Source organism: Xyrauchen texanus, chromosome 8 (genome assembly GCF_025860055.1).
Source record: "Xyrauchen texanus isolate HMW12.3.18 chromosome 8, RBS_HiC_50CHRs, whole genome shotgun sequence".
NCBI lineage: Eukaryota > Metazoa > Chordata > Actinopteri > Cypriniformes > Catostomidae > Xyrauchen > Xyrauchen texanus.
The window spans coordinates 45572861-45591063 of record NC_068283.1 but is presented as its reverse complement, the minus strand read 5'-3'; the positions used below and the strand labels follow the sequence as shown (position 1 = coordinate 45591063).

General features: G+C 41.6%; 2 protein-coding genes across 2 annotated transcripts in view; both read right to left on the bottom strand.

The window, feature by feature from the left end:
* LOC127648277 (interferon-induced very large GTPase 1-like) overlaps positions 1-18203 on the bottom strand; it is a 341847-nt gene that overhangs the window by 303527 nt on the left and 20117 nt on the right.
* LOC127648319 (uncharacterized) lies at positions 10095-13677 on the bottom strand. The gene is made up of 11 exons (XM_052132975.1): positions 13595-13677; positions 12798-13511; positions 12555-12635; positions 12281-12399; positions 12035-12154; positions 11896-11943; positions 11726-11809; positions 11459-11524; positions 10402-10462; positions 10253-10303; positions 10095-10120 (listed from the first exon to the last, which is right to left on the bottom strand). Exons 1-9 carry the CDS (start codon positions 13647-13649, stop codon positions 10403-10405), a joined length of 1347 nt encoding a protein of 448 aa, XP_051988935.1. The 5' UTR covers positions 13650-13677; the 3' UTR covers positions 10095-10120; positions 10253-10303; position 10402.

The following is an 18203-nucleotide window of genomic DNA, read 5'->3' as shown; positions in this document are numbered from 1 at the left end:
TTACGTTACAGTGTTAACCTGTCTGAGGGGGCGGAGTAAGAAATCCCATAAGTGTTTCCATTAACACATTTATCAATCTCTCTCTTTCACTCTCTCCTTTTATCTTAGATCAAATCACTCAAACTATTTTTACCTGATATTAGAGTCGATTGCTCTTTTTCTGTTGCATCTTTCTCAGTCAGTGGTCTTTCTGTTTGATGAGAATCATCCGACTGTGGAGATTCATCAGACTCTGGAGATCCATGCGACTGTGGAGATCTATGTGACTGTGGAGATTCATCCGTTTGTGGAGATCCATGCGACTGTGGAGATCTATGTGACTGTGGAGATTCATCCGTTTGTGGAGATCCATCCGACTGTGGAGATTCATCAGACTCTGGAGATTCATGCGACTGTGGAGATCCATGTGACTGTGGAGATTCATCAGACTCTGGAGATCCATGCGACTGTGGAGATCTATGTGACTGTGTAGATTCATCCGTTTGTGGAGATCCATGCGTCTGTGGAGATTCATGTGACTGTGGAGATCTATCCGACTGTGGAGAATCATCATTAATGAAAACTAAAACGTAAATTACATGAAAACATTTTTAATTGAAATTTTAAAACTAACAAACTGAAAAACTGACACTAAATAAAACACATTTTCATAACTCTAATAAAACAAAATGAAAATATTCATGAATTAATTTCAGATTTTATGTGAAATATGGCTGCATGGACTTGCGCTGCCATTTATTTTTTTCATTTTAGTAAAAACTGTAAAGAATCTTCTTGGAAAGCATTCCTCTAAAGGATGTGATTATTTACATGTGATTGTACATCAGTTCTATACATTTCCAAAATGTGGATGTTTGTTTGCTGGTCTATAAATTAAAATTTACTAAAAGCTTCACTATGATGCTGCGCTGAGAAAAGCACTTTGGGAACAATCCTACATGTTTGTGACCAGCTGAAATATGTGTGTAACACGTCAATGAACAGTGAACGGAATTTATAGCCTTGGTTGGTGTAATTATTCGATGCACCTGTGACCAGGCTATAAATGGACGCGCCACCAGCGTGTCGTCAGATCCTTTTCTTCAGAGTCATTGTGTTTCTGTGTGTCTCACAAGCCTGTCACAAACTTTCATTCCTCTGTTAGGAGTTAGAATTTGGTTAGGCAGTGCGCAGTGAACCTTTTCTCCTTTCTCTGCTTTCTGAAAAGAAAATATATGAAAATAGAGAGAGAATGACTGAAAGTCAGAGCAAACGATGCGTGTTCCCTTGTTTACGCTCTATGGCCGAGAGGGACATGCATCAGTTTTGCTTTGTTTGTTTGGGGGAAGAGCATGCTGCTCTCGTTGGAGCGGGGCGGGTGCGAGCATTGCGAACTGCTTTCGGCCAAAATGCTTCGCGCTCGCCTCGCTTACTTCCGGGAGTCAAAAGCTACTCTTTCATCGTGGGCCCCTATCGCTCGCTCTCTCCCCAGATCCAGCTGATCCTTCTCGTGAGCCTGAAGCGTGCCTCGGCGTCTCTTCGCTTCACGAGGGGGGCGCTGAACCTCTGTACATTCCACGCACAATAATAAAGCGGTTGAGATATTACTTGAGGTGGTTACTCGGGCTGTGGCCAGACTACAACTAGACTGGCCAAGCGAACAAGAGACCCCCCCCCCCCAAAATTCTCCTAATTATAAGACTGGTGTAAGTTTCTGTCTGGTGGCCAAAAAAAAAAAAAAAGAGGAAGGGAATGCTTTTTTAGTCCCTTCCTTTCTTTAATGACCTCCATGACAAGTTTTTTCATTCATGGAGGAATCTTTTTACTTTCTGTGTCTTCGTGCCCTCAATGTCGACATATTCTACTATCGTAGGTGCTGAGACACAGGGCTATTCGTTGATGCCGCCGGTAGAAGAGACACTTGCGGGTTATCTCTCGCCTGGCTCGACATCATCACTAAAAAGACCCACTCTCCCCACAAAGCCATGCAGGACTAACTCCATGCTAGTGGGGAGGGCTTATCAAGCACTTGGTCAGACTGGTGCTGCTCTGCACACTATGGCAATATTACAGGCATACCAGGCTAACCTGCTGGAGGACCTGAGTGCGGTACTGCGCTCGACGAAGAAGCTTTTTCCGAGCTTCGTCGAGCCATGGATCTTTTTCTCTGCGTGACCAAGCAAACAGCCCATGCCATTGGTCAGTCTATGTCTGCCTTGGTCAGCACGGAGAGGCACCTTTGGCTCAACCTATCGGGCATCAAGGACAAGGATAAAGTTTTCCTCCTTGATGCCCTGGTTTCGCCTTATGGCCTATTCGGGGACGCTATGAGCACAGTTATCTCCAGGTTCCAGGAGGCAAAAAGCCATGAGGAAGCCTTCAGGCAGTTCTTTCCTCGCCGCACTCAGGGGGCGGGTCCGTCAGCCACCCAGACCGCCTCAGTCCTGTTAGAAGGGAGGCTCAAAAGCAAAGCGTGGCTAGTCGTCCTCCCCCTCGCAGGAACTGGGGACAGTCTCGTTGGCCTCAGCAGCCCTAATTTCTAAAAGAAGGAAACCCTGATGGTCTTGCGCCTAGTCTTGTGGGGGTCAGCTCCCCTCGGGATGGGGCGTCTGTACTACTTCGCCCCTCCCGGTACCCCCACGAAACCTCTCCATTCCCGCCGCCTCCGGTGTTTCGGGAGATAGAGGTTCCGATCAAAAGTTGGGTGTTTCCTGCATTTATTCAGGAGGTAGAACACTCGACACCCCCTCAACAGGAAGTGTTAAAAAAAATGTATACCCATCTCAGAAAACCTGGCAGCGTAGAAACTTCCACCAGATATCTTTACGTGGGTTCTAAGATCAGTAGAAATGGGCTACAGAATTAAATTTGCTCGCCGCCCTCCATGTTTCAACGGCGTGGTCCCCACTACCGTAAACCAGATCAGGCATGTCTACTGTGGAACGAACTGCAGATCTCCTGGTTAAAGGGGCCATAGAATGTGTTCCCCTTCCAGAGAGAGAGTCAGGCTATTACAGCAAATACTTCCTGGTTCCCAAGGAGGGTGGGGGGTTGCGTCTGACCTTAGATCTTAAGGCTTGAACTGCCCAGTCAGGGTGTTCAAGTCCAAGATGCTGCCTATCGAGACGATTGTGTCACAAGCCCAACATCATGTTTGGCTGGTCACCATCGATCTCATGACGCAATTCTTCACATAGAAGTTCTGCCACAACAGAGGAAGTTCCTGAGGTTCGCTTTCGGGGGCGAAGCCTTCCAGTATCGGGTTCTTCCATTCGGCCTAGCCCTTTTTACCCGTACATTCACAAAATGCATGATGCAGCGCCGGCTCCTTTGCGACTGCGGGGCATCCGCATTCTGAATTACATAGACGACTGGCTGATCTTAGCGCTGTTCCAGGAACTGGCAGTTCAGCACAGGGATATCGTCTTAGCTCATCTAGTTTCTCTGGGGTTGAGGCTCAACGCCAAGAAAAGCGTCCTCTCTCCCACTCAGAACATATGGAGTTCGATCACAAATTAAAAGTTCATATTGCAGAACCAGTTAACTGATTGCTTAAGTTCTGGACGTTCTGCAGGAAGAACCGTCAGCAGGCTTATTCCCTGCCACTCTCAGGGTCTATGTGTCCGCCAATTCGGCTTGCCATGCCTTGATGGATGTAGTGCCTTTCAGGAGGTATCCTCTACTCGCTTGCTGCATTCGCGGAGCCATGCGACTGTGGCCTCCTGCTAGGTCCTGCACCTCTTCATAGGACTTAGCAATAGTCCTTGAGGGTCTGGTTGAGACCCCCTTTGAACCTCTAGAGTCAGCGTCTTTGACTGAATTCTGACTCTCAATGTGGTTTTTCTGTGGTGGAGTGGTGGTGGCGTAGTGGCTAAAGCACAGGGCTGTTAATCAGAAGGTCGCAGGTTCTAACCCCACAGCCACCACCATTGTGTCCTTGAGCAAGACACTTAACTCCAGGTTGCTCCGGGGGGATTGTCCCTGTAATAATTGCACTGTAAGTCGCTTTGGATAAAAGCGTCTGCAAAATGCATAAATGTAAATGTCTTATGGCGATTACATCTCTAAAAGAGAATTGGGGACCTACAGGCTCTGTCTGTTTTGCTAGCCTGTTTAGAGTTTGCCCAAGGAATGGCCAAAGCAATTTTGCACCCTCATCCTTATTGCCTGTCTAAGGTGTCTTTCTTGACCTTGCATCCGGTCACTCTCCAAGCCTTCTGCTCCCCACCGTTTGTAACGCCGGAGCAGCAAAGACTTCACAGACTGTGTCTAGTCTGAGCCCTTCAGACTTATGTCCAACGTACTAGCCAGTGGCGTAAGTCAGGGCAACAATTCTTTGTCATGGGAGCCGCAAACGAGGGCTGGCCACCCACATGCAGACTGTCGCATTGGGTGAGGGACGCTACTGCCCTGGCCTACGAGGCGCGCGGTTAAGTTTCGCCAGTAGGTATCAGCGCGTTTCTCAGCTTAATATGCAGGACCAATTAGAAGTAAACTATAAGTTTGTAAGTTGATTTAACTTAAAAGTGCAATACTGTTGGGGTTTTTAAATTATTAATCATTTGAAGTTTTTTTATTATTTTAATAATCATTTTAAAATTATTTTAATTTAGAAATTAAAATAATTCTCCACAAGACTTGAAGTAACAGATTTGAGCTGTGCAAACTCAAAATAGCCTGGAGGTTGCAAGGGAGATTAAGGAACTAGAAATTCCTAGATTTCAAAGCATAGTGTGTATTAGCATATCATTAAATATGTTAGAATGAAGTGCATCAATTGGTAGAATTAAGTGCAAACTTATAGAGCATAATTAATGAGGCAGGCCACACCTAATTTAAACCTCAATCAACAGGTGTGTTATGGTTATAAGCATTGAAGTATTTGGTAGTATCTGGTAGTCTGTTAAACCTTATGAATCTGGAAATTCATTTAAAGTTATTTCCAAACAATTCAAAATTCACTATTCCTCTGTACGTCAAATATTCTACACATGGAGAAGGTTTCAAACCACTGGCAAGAGGCTTCAGGAAGTCTCACAGGACCCCAGGGTGTCAATAAGGAATCTAAGGGCAGCTCTTGGAACAGTCAATGTGAAATTGCACCAGTCAACAATTGGAAAGAGACAGCATAAATCTGGGTTATATGGGAGGTGATCAAGGAAGAAGCCTATACCCATTAATATAGTCCTAGAGTTTATTATGTGCTGTCCATAATGGAGAGGCTCAAGCATGGGACTGGTTAACAGCCAAAGTCCAAATATCAATCCAGTTGAAATTGAATAATTATAAATGTACAATTATAAGGAATGCATACAAGAAGTTAATTCAGCCAAAATGGGCAACATCAGCAACTAAATATAGGGGTGTGTGGTGTACTTATTTTTTCCACAGACCTCTGTTGATAGTTTTGTAAAAAAAAAAAAAAAAAAAGTATTTCAAAGTACATTGTTATTGTTATTTGTTAAATATATAACCTTTTCCCAAATTTACTGTAGATCAATAATCAATATGCTCACATATTAAAAAAAATTATAATTACGGTTTGCTCTTTTTAACAGTACAATTTATTAGCATTATATTAACTACCCTGCTCTCTAGATATTGCCATCAGCCACTGAAAAACTCATATTGTTCAACCACTAATAAGGACTATAGTATGGAAACTGGTTATTAGGAGTGTGTTCATGTATCACTAGTACTCACACAGTATCAAAGTATCAAGACTTTGAGTATTAAATCATTTCAAAGATTGCTATAAATGTCATAATCAATAACACTGAGAGCAGTTACTCTAGTAAAATATGTACTCTTACCATTCCTGCTGCTTGTGTCTGTGATGGTCTTCGCCGTTGTGATTCCAAAAGATTTCCTACTACTGCTCCCACTAATCCTCCGAATATTAGAGAAGCTCCTACTGGTACTGCTACTCCTGATACTGCTGATGCTACTACACCTAATACAGATGCCCCTACTGCACTTGATACCGATGTCCCTACTGCACTTGATACCGATGTCCCTACTGCACTTGATACCGATGCCCCTACTGCACTTGATACTGATGCCCCTACTGCACTTGATACTGATGCCCCTACTGCACTTGATACTGATGCCCCTACTGCACTTGATACTGCTGATTCTACTACACCTAATACCGATGCTCCTACTGCACTTGATACTGATGCCCCTACTGATACTGCTGATCCTGCCTGTGATGATGCTGCTATCCTGCCTGTGATGATGCTGCTGATCCTGCCTGTGATGATGCTGCTGATCCTGCCTGTGATGATGCTGCTGATCCTGCCTGTGATGATACTGCTGATCCTGCCTGTGATGATGCTGCTATCCTGCCTGTGATGATGCTGCTGATCCTGTCTGTGATGATGCTGCTGATCCTGCCTGTGATGATGCTGCTGATCCTGTCTGTGATGATGCTGCTGATCCTGCCTGTGATGATGCTGCTGATCCTGTCTGTGATGATGCTGCTGATCCTGTCTGTGATGATGCTGCTGATCCTGTCTGTGATGATGCTGCTGATCCTGCCTGTGATGATGCTGCTGATCCTGTCTGTGATGATGCTACTGATCCTTTCTGTGATGATGCTGCTGATCCTGTCTGTGATGATGCTGCTGATCCTGTCTGTGATGATGCTGCTGATCCTGCCTGTGATGATACTGCTGATCCTGCCTGTGATGATGCTGCTGATCCTTTCTGTGATGATGCTGCTGATCCTGCCTGTGATGATGCTGCTGATCCTTTCTGTGATGATGCTGCTGATCCTGTCTGTGATGATGCTGCTGATCCTTTCTGTGATGATGCTGCTGATCCTGCCTGTGATGATGCTGCTGATCCTTTCTGTGATGATGCTGCTGATCCTGTCTGTGATGATGCTGCTGATCCTGTCTGTGATGATGCTGCTGATCCTTTCTGTGATGATGCTGCTGATCCTGTCTGTGATGATGCTGCTGATCCTGCCTGTGATGATACTGCTGATCCTGCCTGTGATGATGCTGCTGATCCTTTCTGTGATGATGCTGCTGATCCTGCCTGTGATGATGCTGCTGATCCTTTCTGTGATGATGCTGCTGATCCTTTCTGTGATGATGCTGCTGATCCTGCCTGTGATGATACTGCTGATCCTGCCTGTGATGATGCTGCTGATCCTTTCTGTGATGATGCTGCTGATCCTGTCTGTGATGATGCTGCTGATCCTGTCTGTGATGATGCTGCTGATCCTGTCTGTGATGATGCTTGCACTGCAACAATGAAATGACTAAGCAATTTAAACTCATCATCACAGAATTATAACCATTTTAAAATATGCTTATTAGTATGTATATAATATTGATGCTATTCAAATAAAATGTAATGATCTTACCCATGTTGTTTGATGTCACATCATCAGAATATAACTCCGGTCTTCTCATAATCACATCTTTACTCTTGTCAGGTTCACAGCTCATTTCCCCCTCCTTTTCTTCAACCCATTTACTCTCCTTTAAAAGGTCAACATTACAATTTATGACAGCCAAAATTTACAAAATCTATGAATATTTATTAGTATATAACTTTTTTGGGAAAAGACACAAGTTTCTTTAATTTTCTTCTATCTTTATTAAGCACTCCAAACTTACCATTTGGTCTCCCAGTGTCTCTTTTTCTTCAGAATATCAATGACCCTGCGGTTAATAACCTCTTATTCATTATAATAAGAGTACATTCAGCTAATAATCTTTGAAAATAACAATAACATCAAATCATTATTTCCAGAACATAATTGAAAGTTTAATTTAATCATCAAAATGTTGTCTAATAAATTATTTCTTAAAACCTTTCATTTAACTTTTTTACGTCATTGCAGTCTTGCTTGTGATTAATTATATTTATTATTATTACTACAGAGAATATTACTTCACATTTTACTATACATTTATATTATTCATATATTAGAATTCAGTTTTCTATTTAATTTCTTGAATTTCAAGCATCTAGATTTTATTTTGAATTGTGCTTTTATTATGATGTGTGTTTTTTGTCATTGGTCAAAAGTGGCCTATGACATCATCAATCTAGCGGACAGATTTGATTTCGGTCTCTCTGCATACAGCTGCACAAGCCTGCGGTTTAAAGTGACACGTATCTACACAAACAAAGGAATTTCCCTCCTTCTGGACAAAGAGAGACCACATTTTTCTAACCTCACCATATGGCCACGGTAGAGTAAGATTAACTTAGCTTTGTTCCAGTCGTGTAGTGTACTTAACCGGTTCATTCCATCTTCAATGTGAGACAACAGTGAATTTATTTCAGAAACGGAAAAGGCGACCAGCTTCCCTTCTCAATCGTTTTCTATCAACGTTGACTACCTCCTGCATTTCTCTCAATCACCGGACCCGAGAAATAACGCAGAGACGCGTCTTTTCGCTGACGAGCGTAAGACAAAGGACCGAATCCAGATAGTTTTCTCCTGACCGCTCAATGCAACAGGATTTCAAACGGACAACCCTGCTGAAATTACACAGGATTTCCCAAGTAAGGCTTGATATCTGGGCAGATTTAGTTTAGAAACTGTGACTTTTCTCATAAAACTAAATCATATTTTTGATGCTGAATGTTTGATGTTTTGTTTACAATTGTATGTTTAACTATGATCACTGATTGCTGTTTTGATTTGTTAGATCGTAATTTTTGGGTGAAATGTTATTTTATTGAGTGATCTGAACTAACGATTCAAAGGCGCTGTTACCAGCGTGTATCCTCCGTTAAATTGCATGAGCCCCTGTTTGTTCGCGCTCTCTCACACACTGAAATTCACGGAGCGAGCAGCACCGCGGTTTATGTATGAATCAGGCTGGTGTTTTCAAATTCTCCCGCCTGTTTTGTTCAGTTCCTTTGTGTGTCTGCTCATTACTACCCACACGTGGTATTAGCTCCGTTGCTCTGGATCTGATCCAGCCATCTTTCTTTCTTCTTTCTTTCCCTACACATTCAAATAATTGTTGGCTCCGCCCTTTACCAATAGGGGCTGGCTGCAGACTACGGGGCGAGTGGAGCTCCATTCAAAAGCGGAAATACGTCACCTCCACTGCGCCGGAGCGCATATATACGTCACCTCTACTGCGGCCTTATACTGTCTATGACTGCGACCGAGCGCATATATATATATATATATTTAACCGAGCGCATATATACGTGACCTCACCTAATCTTCACACACAATATCAAAGCAGTATACTAAACTTTTACGGTTTATGACTTTTAAATATAATATTATAGTAAAAATAATTTCAGAATTTTCTATTTAAAGCTAAATAACATGTACAAATCAACCAATGTAAAATAATGAAGAATAATTTCCACAATTTATGTTTTAATCGTTTTTATGTAAAAAAAAAACTAAAAAAAACAAATAATCTTAAATTTGTACAACACAATAACTGCAAGGGACCATACTGTAAAAAAAATACAAATATGAAAAAAATAATTATTTAGAATTTTGTATTTAAAGCAAAATAACGTGCAAATCAACCACAGTAAAATAATGAAGAATAATTTCCAGTTAATTGAATTGTTTAAAAAAATATATTTATTGACAACACACTTGAATTACAAAAAAGTGACCAAAATTGTTACATCAAAGACAACACTGCGTAGGTACCTTTTTAAAAAAAAAAGGAAAACAAAGAAAAACAGTTTAAGAAAAAGCTGCATATTACATAATACATGCTACTTTCAATACTTTTTACTGAAATATTACCAAAGTGCTGTATCTCCTTTTCCTAAGGACACGAAAAACAGGCGGCAGACTTCCATCCCCCATCTTCCTGCCTTCCTGTGTAAAATGCGCAAATCTTCGACCATGTCTGTAATTGACATTGACCAAATATGTTCATCATGCTTTCCCACTTTGACAGTACTATCTATTAATGTACTACTTTTCATTTCACAAACCATACCCCTCAATCTCAAGGTTCTCGAGCAAAACCTTGCACCACCAACTCCTCAGATATGGCATGTCAGACTAAAGATAAGAACAGTTGTAATGTGATTCACCACAATTAACATTAAACATCTTTGTCAACACCAAGACTGCACTTACGGTGGTGAAATCAAAGGCTGCCTCCACAGTTATGTACCAGGTATACTGTAAAGGCAGAAAGGCTATTATGTTGTCATGTCATTTGTATGAGCATAAATTTACCAAGATGAATAAAAATGGACAATGGATGTTGTGTGGACATCACTAAACATCCTAAAAATGAGCTTGGCAACCCACCATAACCATAAATAATCCACAGTCAATCCCATAATGTTGTAGGGGTAGCCCCTGTTTGAAGAAAGAAAGAACACCCATTATGAAGAATTTACAATGACTATCAACCTTATACAATGTTCTTGTGCATTTTCATTGCAAATGATTATTACCTCAACATCCAGGCCTGACTGTTCTTCCCATGGCCCAGGCATGAGCTTTTGTGCAACAGCCCTGATAAAAATCAAGACAGTGTTACTGAAGGATACTTACAATTCAGCTGGGGAACACAAACCGTTTCAAAAATGCAGAATACAATTCAGAAATTGGTTGAACATGAAATGCCAACAATGCTTACATCCTCTGAACGTGAGGTACTTTAACTATGAAGTTTATCCAAGCAGCCTTGACAAGTCAAAGGAGCGACTGCCGAGAGTAGATGTATATAAGCGTGGGCAAGTCAGAAGAACACGACTGCCAAAAGTAATTGCATTAACACTAGAATTGCCATGACAGTCATTTTGACCGTTTTGAATTTTATATCTGCAATAATTTTGATCTTTGAAAGATCTAAGATCTAACTTTGAAAGTCAACTATCTGCTGACTTTTTAAATGAATATACAGACACTTTTAGGAAATGTTTTTCATATAAATTACACATAAGGCCAAAAAAAAATGAACATATACCTATTTCGGCCATAGACGGTCATATTGAACACACTGAATTTCGCGGTATTCATTTGTTACATTTCCCGCAAATTATTTTCTATTAGCCTATTTTCTTTATTATATTAAAATAAATTGTTTTATAATTAAGATACTTTTAATTATTAAATGTACAGTTTGGTGTTGTTTTTAAAAGATATACTAATACAATAAATGGTAAAAATGACCGCTTGTGGCAGGTCTAGTAGTTATGGAATTCTGTCACTTCTACTGTTAATGTGGGCAAGTCAGGGGAACGTGACTGCCGAAATATATCATTGTGTAACCTCAATATATCTCTGTAGGCCTTGTTTCCAAAGCCTTGTTCCCACTGTGCAAACAGCGAATCAAGGAACAGTATTCCTCTTTTGCCTGGCATCATCACCTGAGAATAGTCTTGGCAATGAGTTAACCTTTCATGTGTAATATTCCAATAAGCTTTGTAAAAATGAATCTTCATATGCTTCTTTTCCACATCAACAGTATAGCTTGAGAAACTTTCTTTGAAAGCATGCATTACTTACACATAGCAAAAAATGGCCTTGTGTCCACAGCGGGAATATAAGTGCATCTTTCTCGGCGGAGTCGACCTTAAAAGAAAGCAAGTTATGCTGTTAATTCAAATCAGTTTAATTATTGCTGTCAACCCTCTACAATGCGAGCAAATCACTCGCATATGCAAGTAAATATCACTCTGGGCGACTATTCAAAAATTAAAAATACTAGCCAATGGCGATTCTATTGCCAAGGTGTGCGTAGAGAGTTGTCTGTACAAATGGGTAGGTACTTACAGGAAGACTGCCTAGAGGGTCACAACTCAAGGGTGGGAGCCATGTTGGGGGGATGTGGAGGTCCATAATAAAGACCTTTTTCCCCTAAAGAAAGACAGCTGACTTTGTTGTACTGCACAGAGCTCACATAGGTCCCTCTAAAATATACGTTAATACATGTGTATACATACCTGTAACTCAACCATCTCCTTAACAAGCCTCAGACAAGCATTTCCCACCTGTTCACATGATTTAATGTTTTTTTTTTTACTGTATTTACAATTAAAAAATATTGAGTACTTTAACATTCCAACAAAGTCTTTCACCCACCATTGAGTCCATTTCCCTGTTTAGACCTAAAGATAACAGGTTCTCTCTGGTCAAACATGTAGGGCCATCCTTAATCATAATTTCATTGGCAGGCCTACCCTCATCCAGAACATAGCTGACCTACAAGAAAGACAAATTAAAAGTAGCATTAAATAATAATAATAATAATAACAACAAAATCCTTTAATTACTTCAATGGAAGAAGAAGAAATTAAATTCTGTCAAATAAGCTATGCATTTATGTACCAGCTGTTCCTGGAGGGGATGATCTCCTCCAGCTGACCACATTGTTCTACAGGGCCTGAGGTTGCTGATGGCAGTAAGTGTTGCACAATGCTGCCCACAATGGTGCGAAGGGCCAACATCTACAAGAAAAATGAAACAGTTACTCTTATTAATGCTAATATACATTAATCTCACTGCATTTGATCTGACAGTAGCATTCACCTATCCCCAACATTAAACTCCTCCCAGTTAGTAGTAGGCATTAGTTATTTCAACTCATATTCATAGTGCTCACTTTGTGTTTGTGCTTCATCAGTGGGTGGTTGTGCAGCTATGCTTTCAGTTGACCTTGGCTCGGCTGGAGTGAGTTGAGATCCTTAAAGTACAACAATATTTGATGTTATGAACCAATTAAATGACTAGAATATGCATTTCAGTGAAGTTTTTAACTTTTAGACAAAACAAACAATTACGTCACATGGGTCAAGATTAATTACATGACTGACTTTGTATGATCATTGATGTTAAAGCAATTTACTTGTTGCTGAAGATGCCTGAGCCACCACAGTTGTGCTTCGTCGTTTTGATGCATCAGCTATGACAGCTTGTCCCAAAGTAGACAAGGTGATGGTGTTTAGAAGTTCAAGCCGACATCCAGAGTTTAACTGCCTCTCCAGAAGTGCTCTATTTGTGGAGGTGTTATGACGATGGATAACACTTCTCATAAGAAATGCATGGGTTGATGGAGTCATGTTATTGAAGAAGTAGTTGCTTTTACGCATTTTGGCAAAGAACTGCTCAGCAACTTGGCTATTCAACCACCCTTTCAGCTCAGGGACAAGTTGGATCCTGCGTAGTATGTCCTTTGGATCTGTGGCATTCTGCTCATGGAAGCGGTCATATAAGACATAGTGCTCAGATGATCCAGTGACCGGATGAGCATTATCCTCCCCACAGTGCACACTTTCATGTAGCCATGGCAGTGATACCAGCAATTTTCCATCCCTGGCTGCCTTCACATTCTCTTCTGTGGGATCAGACAGTCTGCCCTCAAAAGGCTGGAAAGGCAGTGAATGAGGAACCCGCAAATTGGTGTGTGTCGCCAAACCTCTTGCGAAATCATAAACACAGACATTTGGAAAGTGCTTCCAGGAGAGTAACAGGTCTGCAAAGTCCCTGGGACTTTCAGCACGTAGATTAAATTTGATGCTGTATACAATGCCATGTGGGCAAAGTATTACAGACCATCCACCTGAAATTAAAGATTCAAAAGATTGTAAAGTGTGTAATTTACAACAACTTAATACCATAGTTTCCAGAGCGACACAAACTTACCAGATGCACCCCATATGCTTTGGAAGACCTTGTCATATGTTTGTCTGCTCTTCATGTTCTCCTTCAGTCTTGTTATGAGATCAAGGCGGAGCCCTTGGTGTCGATGTTGCAGGCTTTGCACAATTTTCTCACAACTCCAACCTGATAATACAGGTGAAACTTGAAAAATTAGAATATCATGCAAAAGTTATAATTTTGATGATTATGGCTTACGGCTTATGAAAACCCCAAATTCAAAATCTCAGAAAATTTGAATATTACATGAAATCAATAAAAAACCTTTTAATTTGAATTACTAAAATACATGAACTTTTGCGCGGTATTCTAATTTTTCGAGTTTCACCTGTACTTATGACAAACTGTAAAAAGAACATTTACTGGACACTTTCTTACCCCTCAAACCCAGAGAGCATCATCACATGGCAACATCACCTTTTGTTTTGCCAACTCATCAATCAGATGGTCCTCAGTAACACTGCTCAGCTGTGCTTCAGTTGAAGAGGGGCATGTTCTCACTTTTTTGAACTCTGTGTTAAGAACAGTGCCACTTCGACGTGTTTCACTCCCAATCCAAGGTGCCCAGTGTTCGTAGCTTGGACTGACAGTGAAAGGGTTGTTTGCACTGCCTACAAAATGTGATGCATTATTTGTAATCCAAATTGTGTTTACAACGTAGAATCTGATGAAATGTATTAATCACCACAACTCACTTTGGAAAAAACCACGACTTATCGTCGCAAGATGAACAGAATTCCAAAAACTCTCAATGTCATGTTCTCCGTTGAAGTCATCAGGGGGTGCTTTGAGGTCACTGACTGTAATGAATCACACCATTAGGCAAAAGCAACACTTCTGCACTGAAAACAAACACACAAAATAATCACAATGTCACTTACCTGCCAGCTTGAAAACCCCTTTCCTGTGTAAATCCATGACTACCACAGGTGGGTAAAATCCACAGTTGATACAGGAGTAAGTGTACTCTGTGTCGCACAAAGCCTCAAAGTGGCAATAGGCGTGAAATATGACATTCCTGGGTGGAAACTTCTCTCCTCTTAACCCCTCCAATGAATCCACAACTCTTGACACAGACACATGGTTCTAAAGTGTGGAGCAAACACAAATAAGTCTGAGATTAGACAGAGACATGTTCTTGTTGCTTAAGGATAGAAACTTAAAAATATAAATAAATAAAAACGATGTAATGTTCCATATAGCCCATAGTCAAGTAATCTGATGGAGAAAAGATTAATACTCACAGTAACATTTTCTCTGAGAAACAGACAAAGTTCAAGGGTGAGAAAAATATGGTTATCAAAGTTGTGAAGACCATCTTTCCACTCCTGGTACCTATACACCATGTTGCACTGTGGACATATCCTATGGTATGTTGAAATGTCTGTAAAACACAAATCACATTGATATCAACCCATCACAATACTAGCCATCACTGATCACAATTGCTCTTTACATTAGATATGCTTCTCGGACTTACTTTCTATCAAGCCCATCATGCTGACAATCCTAGCTTTTTTGGTAACGAGTACAGCCTCTGCAAGTGCAGGATGTCCAAGGCATAACTGGCACGCTGTCTCAAGAGGAAAGAACTGCTTTGGGTATTCAATCTTCATTCTTGGTGTTGTAACTTCTTTTGGAAGTGCTTCTGGAATTTTTTTATCTTTGAAAATGTACTGCACACTTCTCTTTATACCAGTGGTGTCCAGGAGACTGCAACCCTCTGAGCTTGGTGTTGTGGGCACCTCTGTCTCTTTGGGTTTGAAAAAGATGCCACTTTGAGATGTATATGTGTGGACAAGATGTCTGTGGCTTTGTGCAGGGACAATGCCAGGTGTTCCTTTGAATGTTATAGATGACCATTATCCTTCCAAGTCGGCTAAAACTATGAATGTCTGGCTCATGGATCGACAGGCATATTTGTGATGGAGACCCACCAAAGTCCACAGGCACACAAAGAGGAACATGCGCTGCACAAGCAGCCTTTTGCCTCTTCACACATATAGCTGCTTTTGCCTCTCCAAAAAATTTTACTGCAATCATATCCCTCAGGACGTCTTCTCCGAGAAATGTCTCTGCAGCTATCTCACTACAGTAGTCTACAGAGCGAATGTGAGAGCACAAACTATAGCTTAATCCACTCCGCTGAGCCAACATCTGATACTGCACACATTCCTCTAGCTCACATCTAACTTGATGTATTGTTCCCCATGTTTTCCTCTGGACATGGACTGGCACAGAAAACCCATGTCCAGTTTTTTGCACGGAAAATATGCCATTTGTCTCATCGACAATAACACTCTGCAGATGACAGGCCTGAGTGATGTCATGAGACAAATCAGCATGTCTCCTCAAGAGGTGGGTGTTATAATTCTTCTTGAGGAGACTAAGATTGCAATGAGGACACCTGACAGACTTCCCATAAACCTCTGCTGCACCCTGCACCGGTTGCCGTGCATACAAGTGGTCTTGTGATGGCTCGGCTGATGGAGTGGCACGAGGCGGGTAAGGCTCGGCTGATGGAGTGGCACGAGGCGGGTAAGGCTCGGCTGATGGAGTGGAGCGAGGCGGGTAAGGCTCGGCTGATGGAGTGGCACGAGGCGGGTAAGGCTCGGCTGATGGAGTGGCACGAGGCGGGTAAGGCTCGGCTGATGGAGTGGCACGAGGCGGGTAAGGCTCGGCTGATGGAGTGGCACGAGGCGGGTAAGGCTCGGCTGATGGAGTGGCACGAGGCGGGTAAGGCTCGGCTGATGGAGTGGCACGAGGCGGGTAAGGCTCGGCTGATGGAGTGGCACGAGGCGGGTAAGGCTCGGCTGATGGAGTGGCACGAGGCGGGTAAGGCTCGGCTGATGGAGTGGCACGAGGCGGGTAAGGCTCGGCTGATGGAGTGGCACGAGGCGGGTAAGGCTCGGCTGATGGAGTGGCATGAGGCGGGTAAGGCTCGGCTGATGGAGTGGCGCGAGGCGGGTAAGGCTCGGCTGATGGAGTGGCGCGAGGCGGGTAAGGCTCGGCTGATGGAGTGGCACGAGGCGGGTAAGGCTCGGCTGATGGAGTGGCACGAGCCGGGTAAGGCTGCATAGACTGTGAGGTCAGTTGATTATAACATAAGACCAAATGCCTTTCCATGTCCACTCTTCTTATAACTGTCCTTGTACAGTGGGGGCAGTGGTAATGCCCCACAGCACGGCATGGTAATCTGCATCTATTTAAAATTTGCCCTGAAACAAAAAGGTAAAACAACAAAATAATAGAACAAAAAAAAAAATAGGACAAATAGAAACGTGTAAAAAGCCTTCGACTTTTAGGGTGGCAACATACCTTCAAAATGTAAAGGTTGCTGCATCCTTCAAGCTAATGAAAGTCGCCTAGCTCTGAAAGTGAGTGAGAAAATGAGAATGAAAACAGTCGGGGAAGTCACCTGTGGGAGAAAAAAAAAACGTTTTAACTGAAAATGCATAACGTTAAATTCTCTTCACATTTACACTTCTCAATACAATCAAACAATCACCACTAAACAGAATTAACCAATAAATACAAACATACCTGCCACACACCAACACTAAAATGTTATCTATATGTGGTCTCGGGCCATTAAATAATGCTCAAAATGGAGATTTACGTTCAGTGCATCTCTTAACTAAAAAATGTCAAACATTTAAATTAACAAGCAATCAATATAATACTCACATCTGCACACTCTACAAACATTATATTTAAAAAAATAATTAGAATTAATACCTGAATAGAAGGGGAGAAAATCGCTGATGTTTCCCCACAGCGAAGTATGGAATGTAAAAACCCCGCGAATTTACTCCGCCCCGCCCCCGCGAAGTGGAGGTGACGTATTTCCTGTTTGAGAGTGGAGCTCCAATCGCCCACAGTCTGCAGCCAGACCCTTCTCCCCTTTACGATCTAATCCTCCATTTTGAAACTAGTTTCCATTTTGAATTCAGTTCGCCATTTTGAACCTAGTTCTCAATGTTGAAACTGATCCTCCATTTTGAAACTGGTTCCCCATGTGGAGTTGAATCCGCCATTTTGTGTCTTTGTTACCGAATCTAGACACACACCTACACACAAACACATACATACACTAGCATAGCTCCACTATTTAGTTAAGATTTCCATGTTATGTTTTTGTGTTATATTCATATAGTATTGGCGGTGTTCAGTGCTGTTTGATTATAATAAGTACTCCTGGATGTTTGTTTGAATATTGTGTTGAAGCCAGCCTCTGCCATGTCAAGAACTCCAACTGTAACCAGATTGCTGTTGGATTCGTATGGCAATAATTTGACTAGCTTCTTCCCTTTTTGAGTATTTTGATTATTAATCAAGATACTCAACCTTCAGGGTAGAATTTTATGAGAATTGATCAGTATCATTTTTCTCTTGTGAAAGAGTGGTGCCCCGAGGATAGAATTTAACCAGTTAAATTTAACGAGTTAAATTCTATTATTTTATTTAATTAATTATTAATAAACATTAATTATTAGTTATATCTGATAGTAAAACTGATCTAAACAACCTGTGCACCCTACAGGAGTGTTTATATTTTAGATTACTGGTGTTTGTGTATGTGGTCATTTTGAAA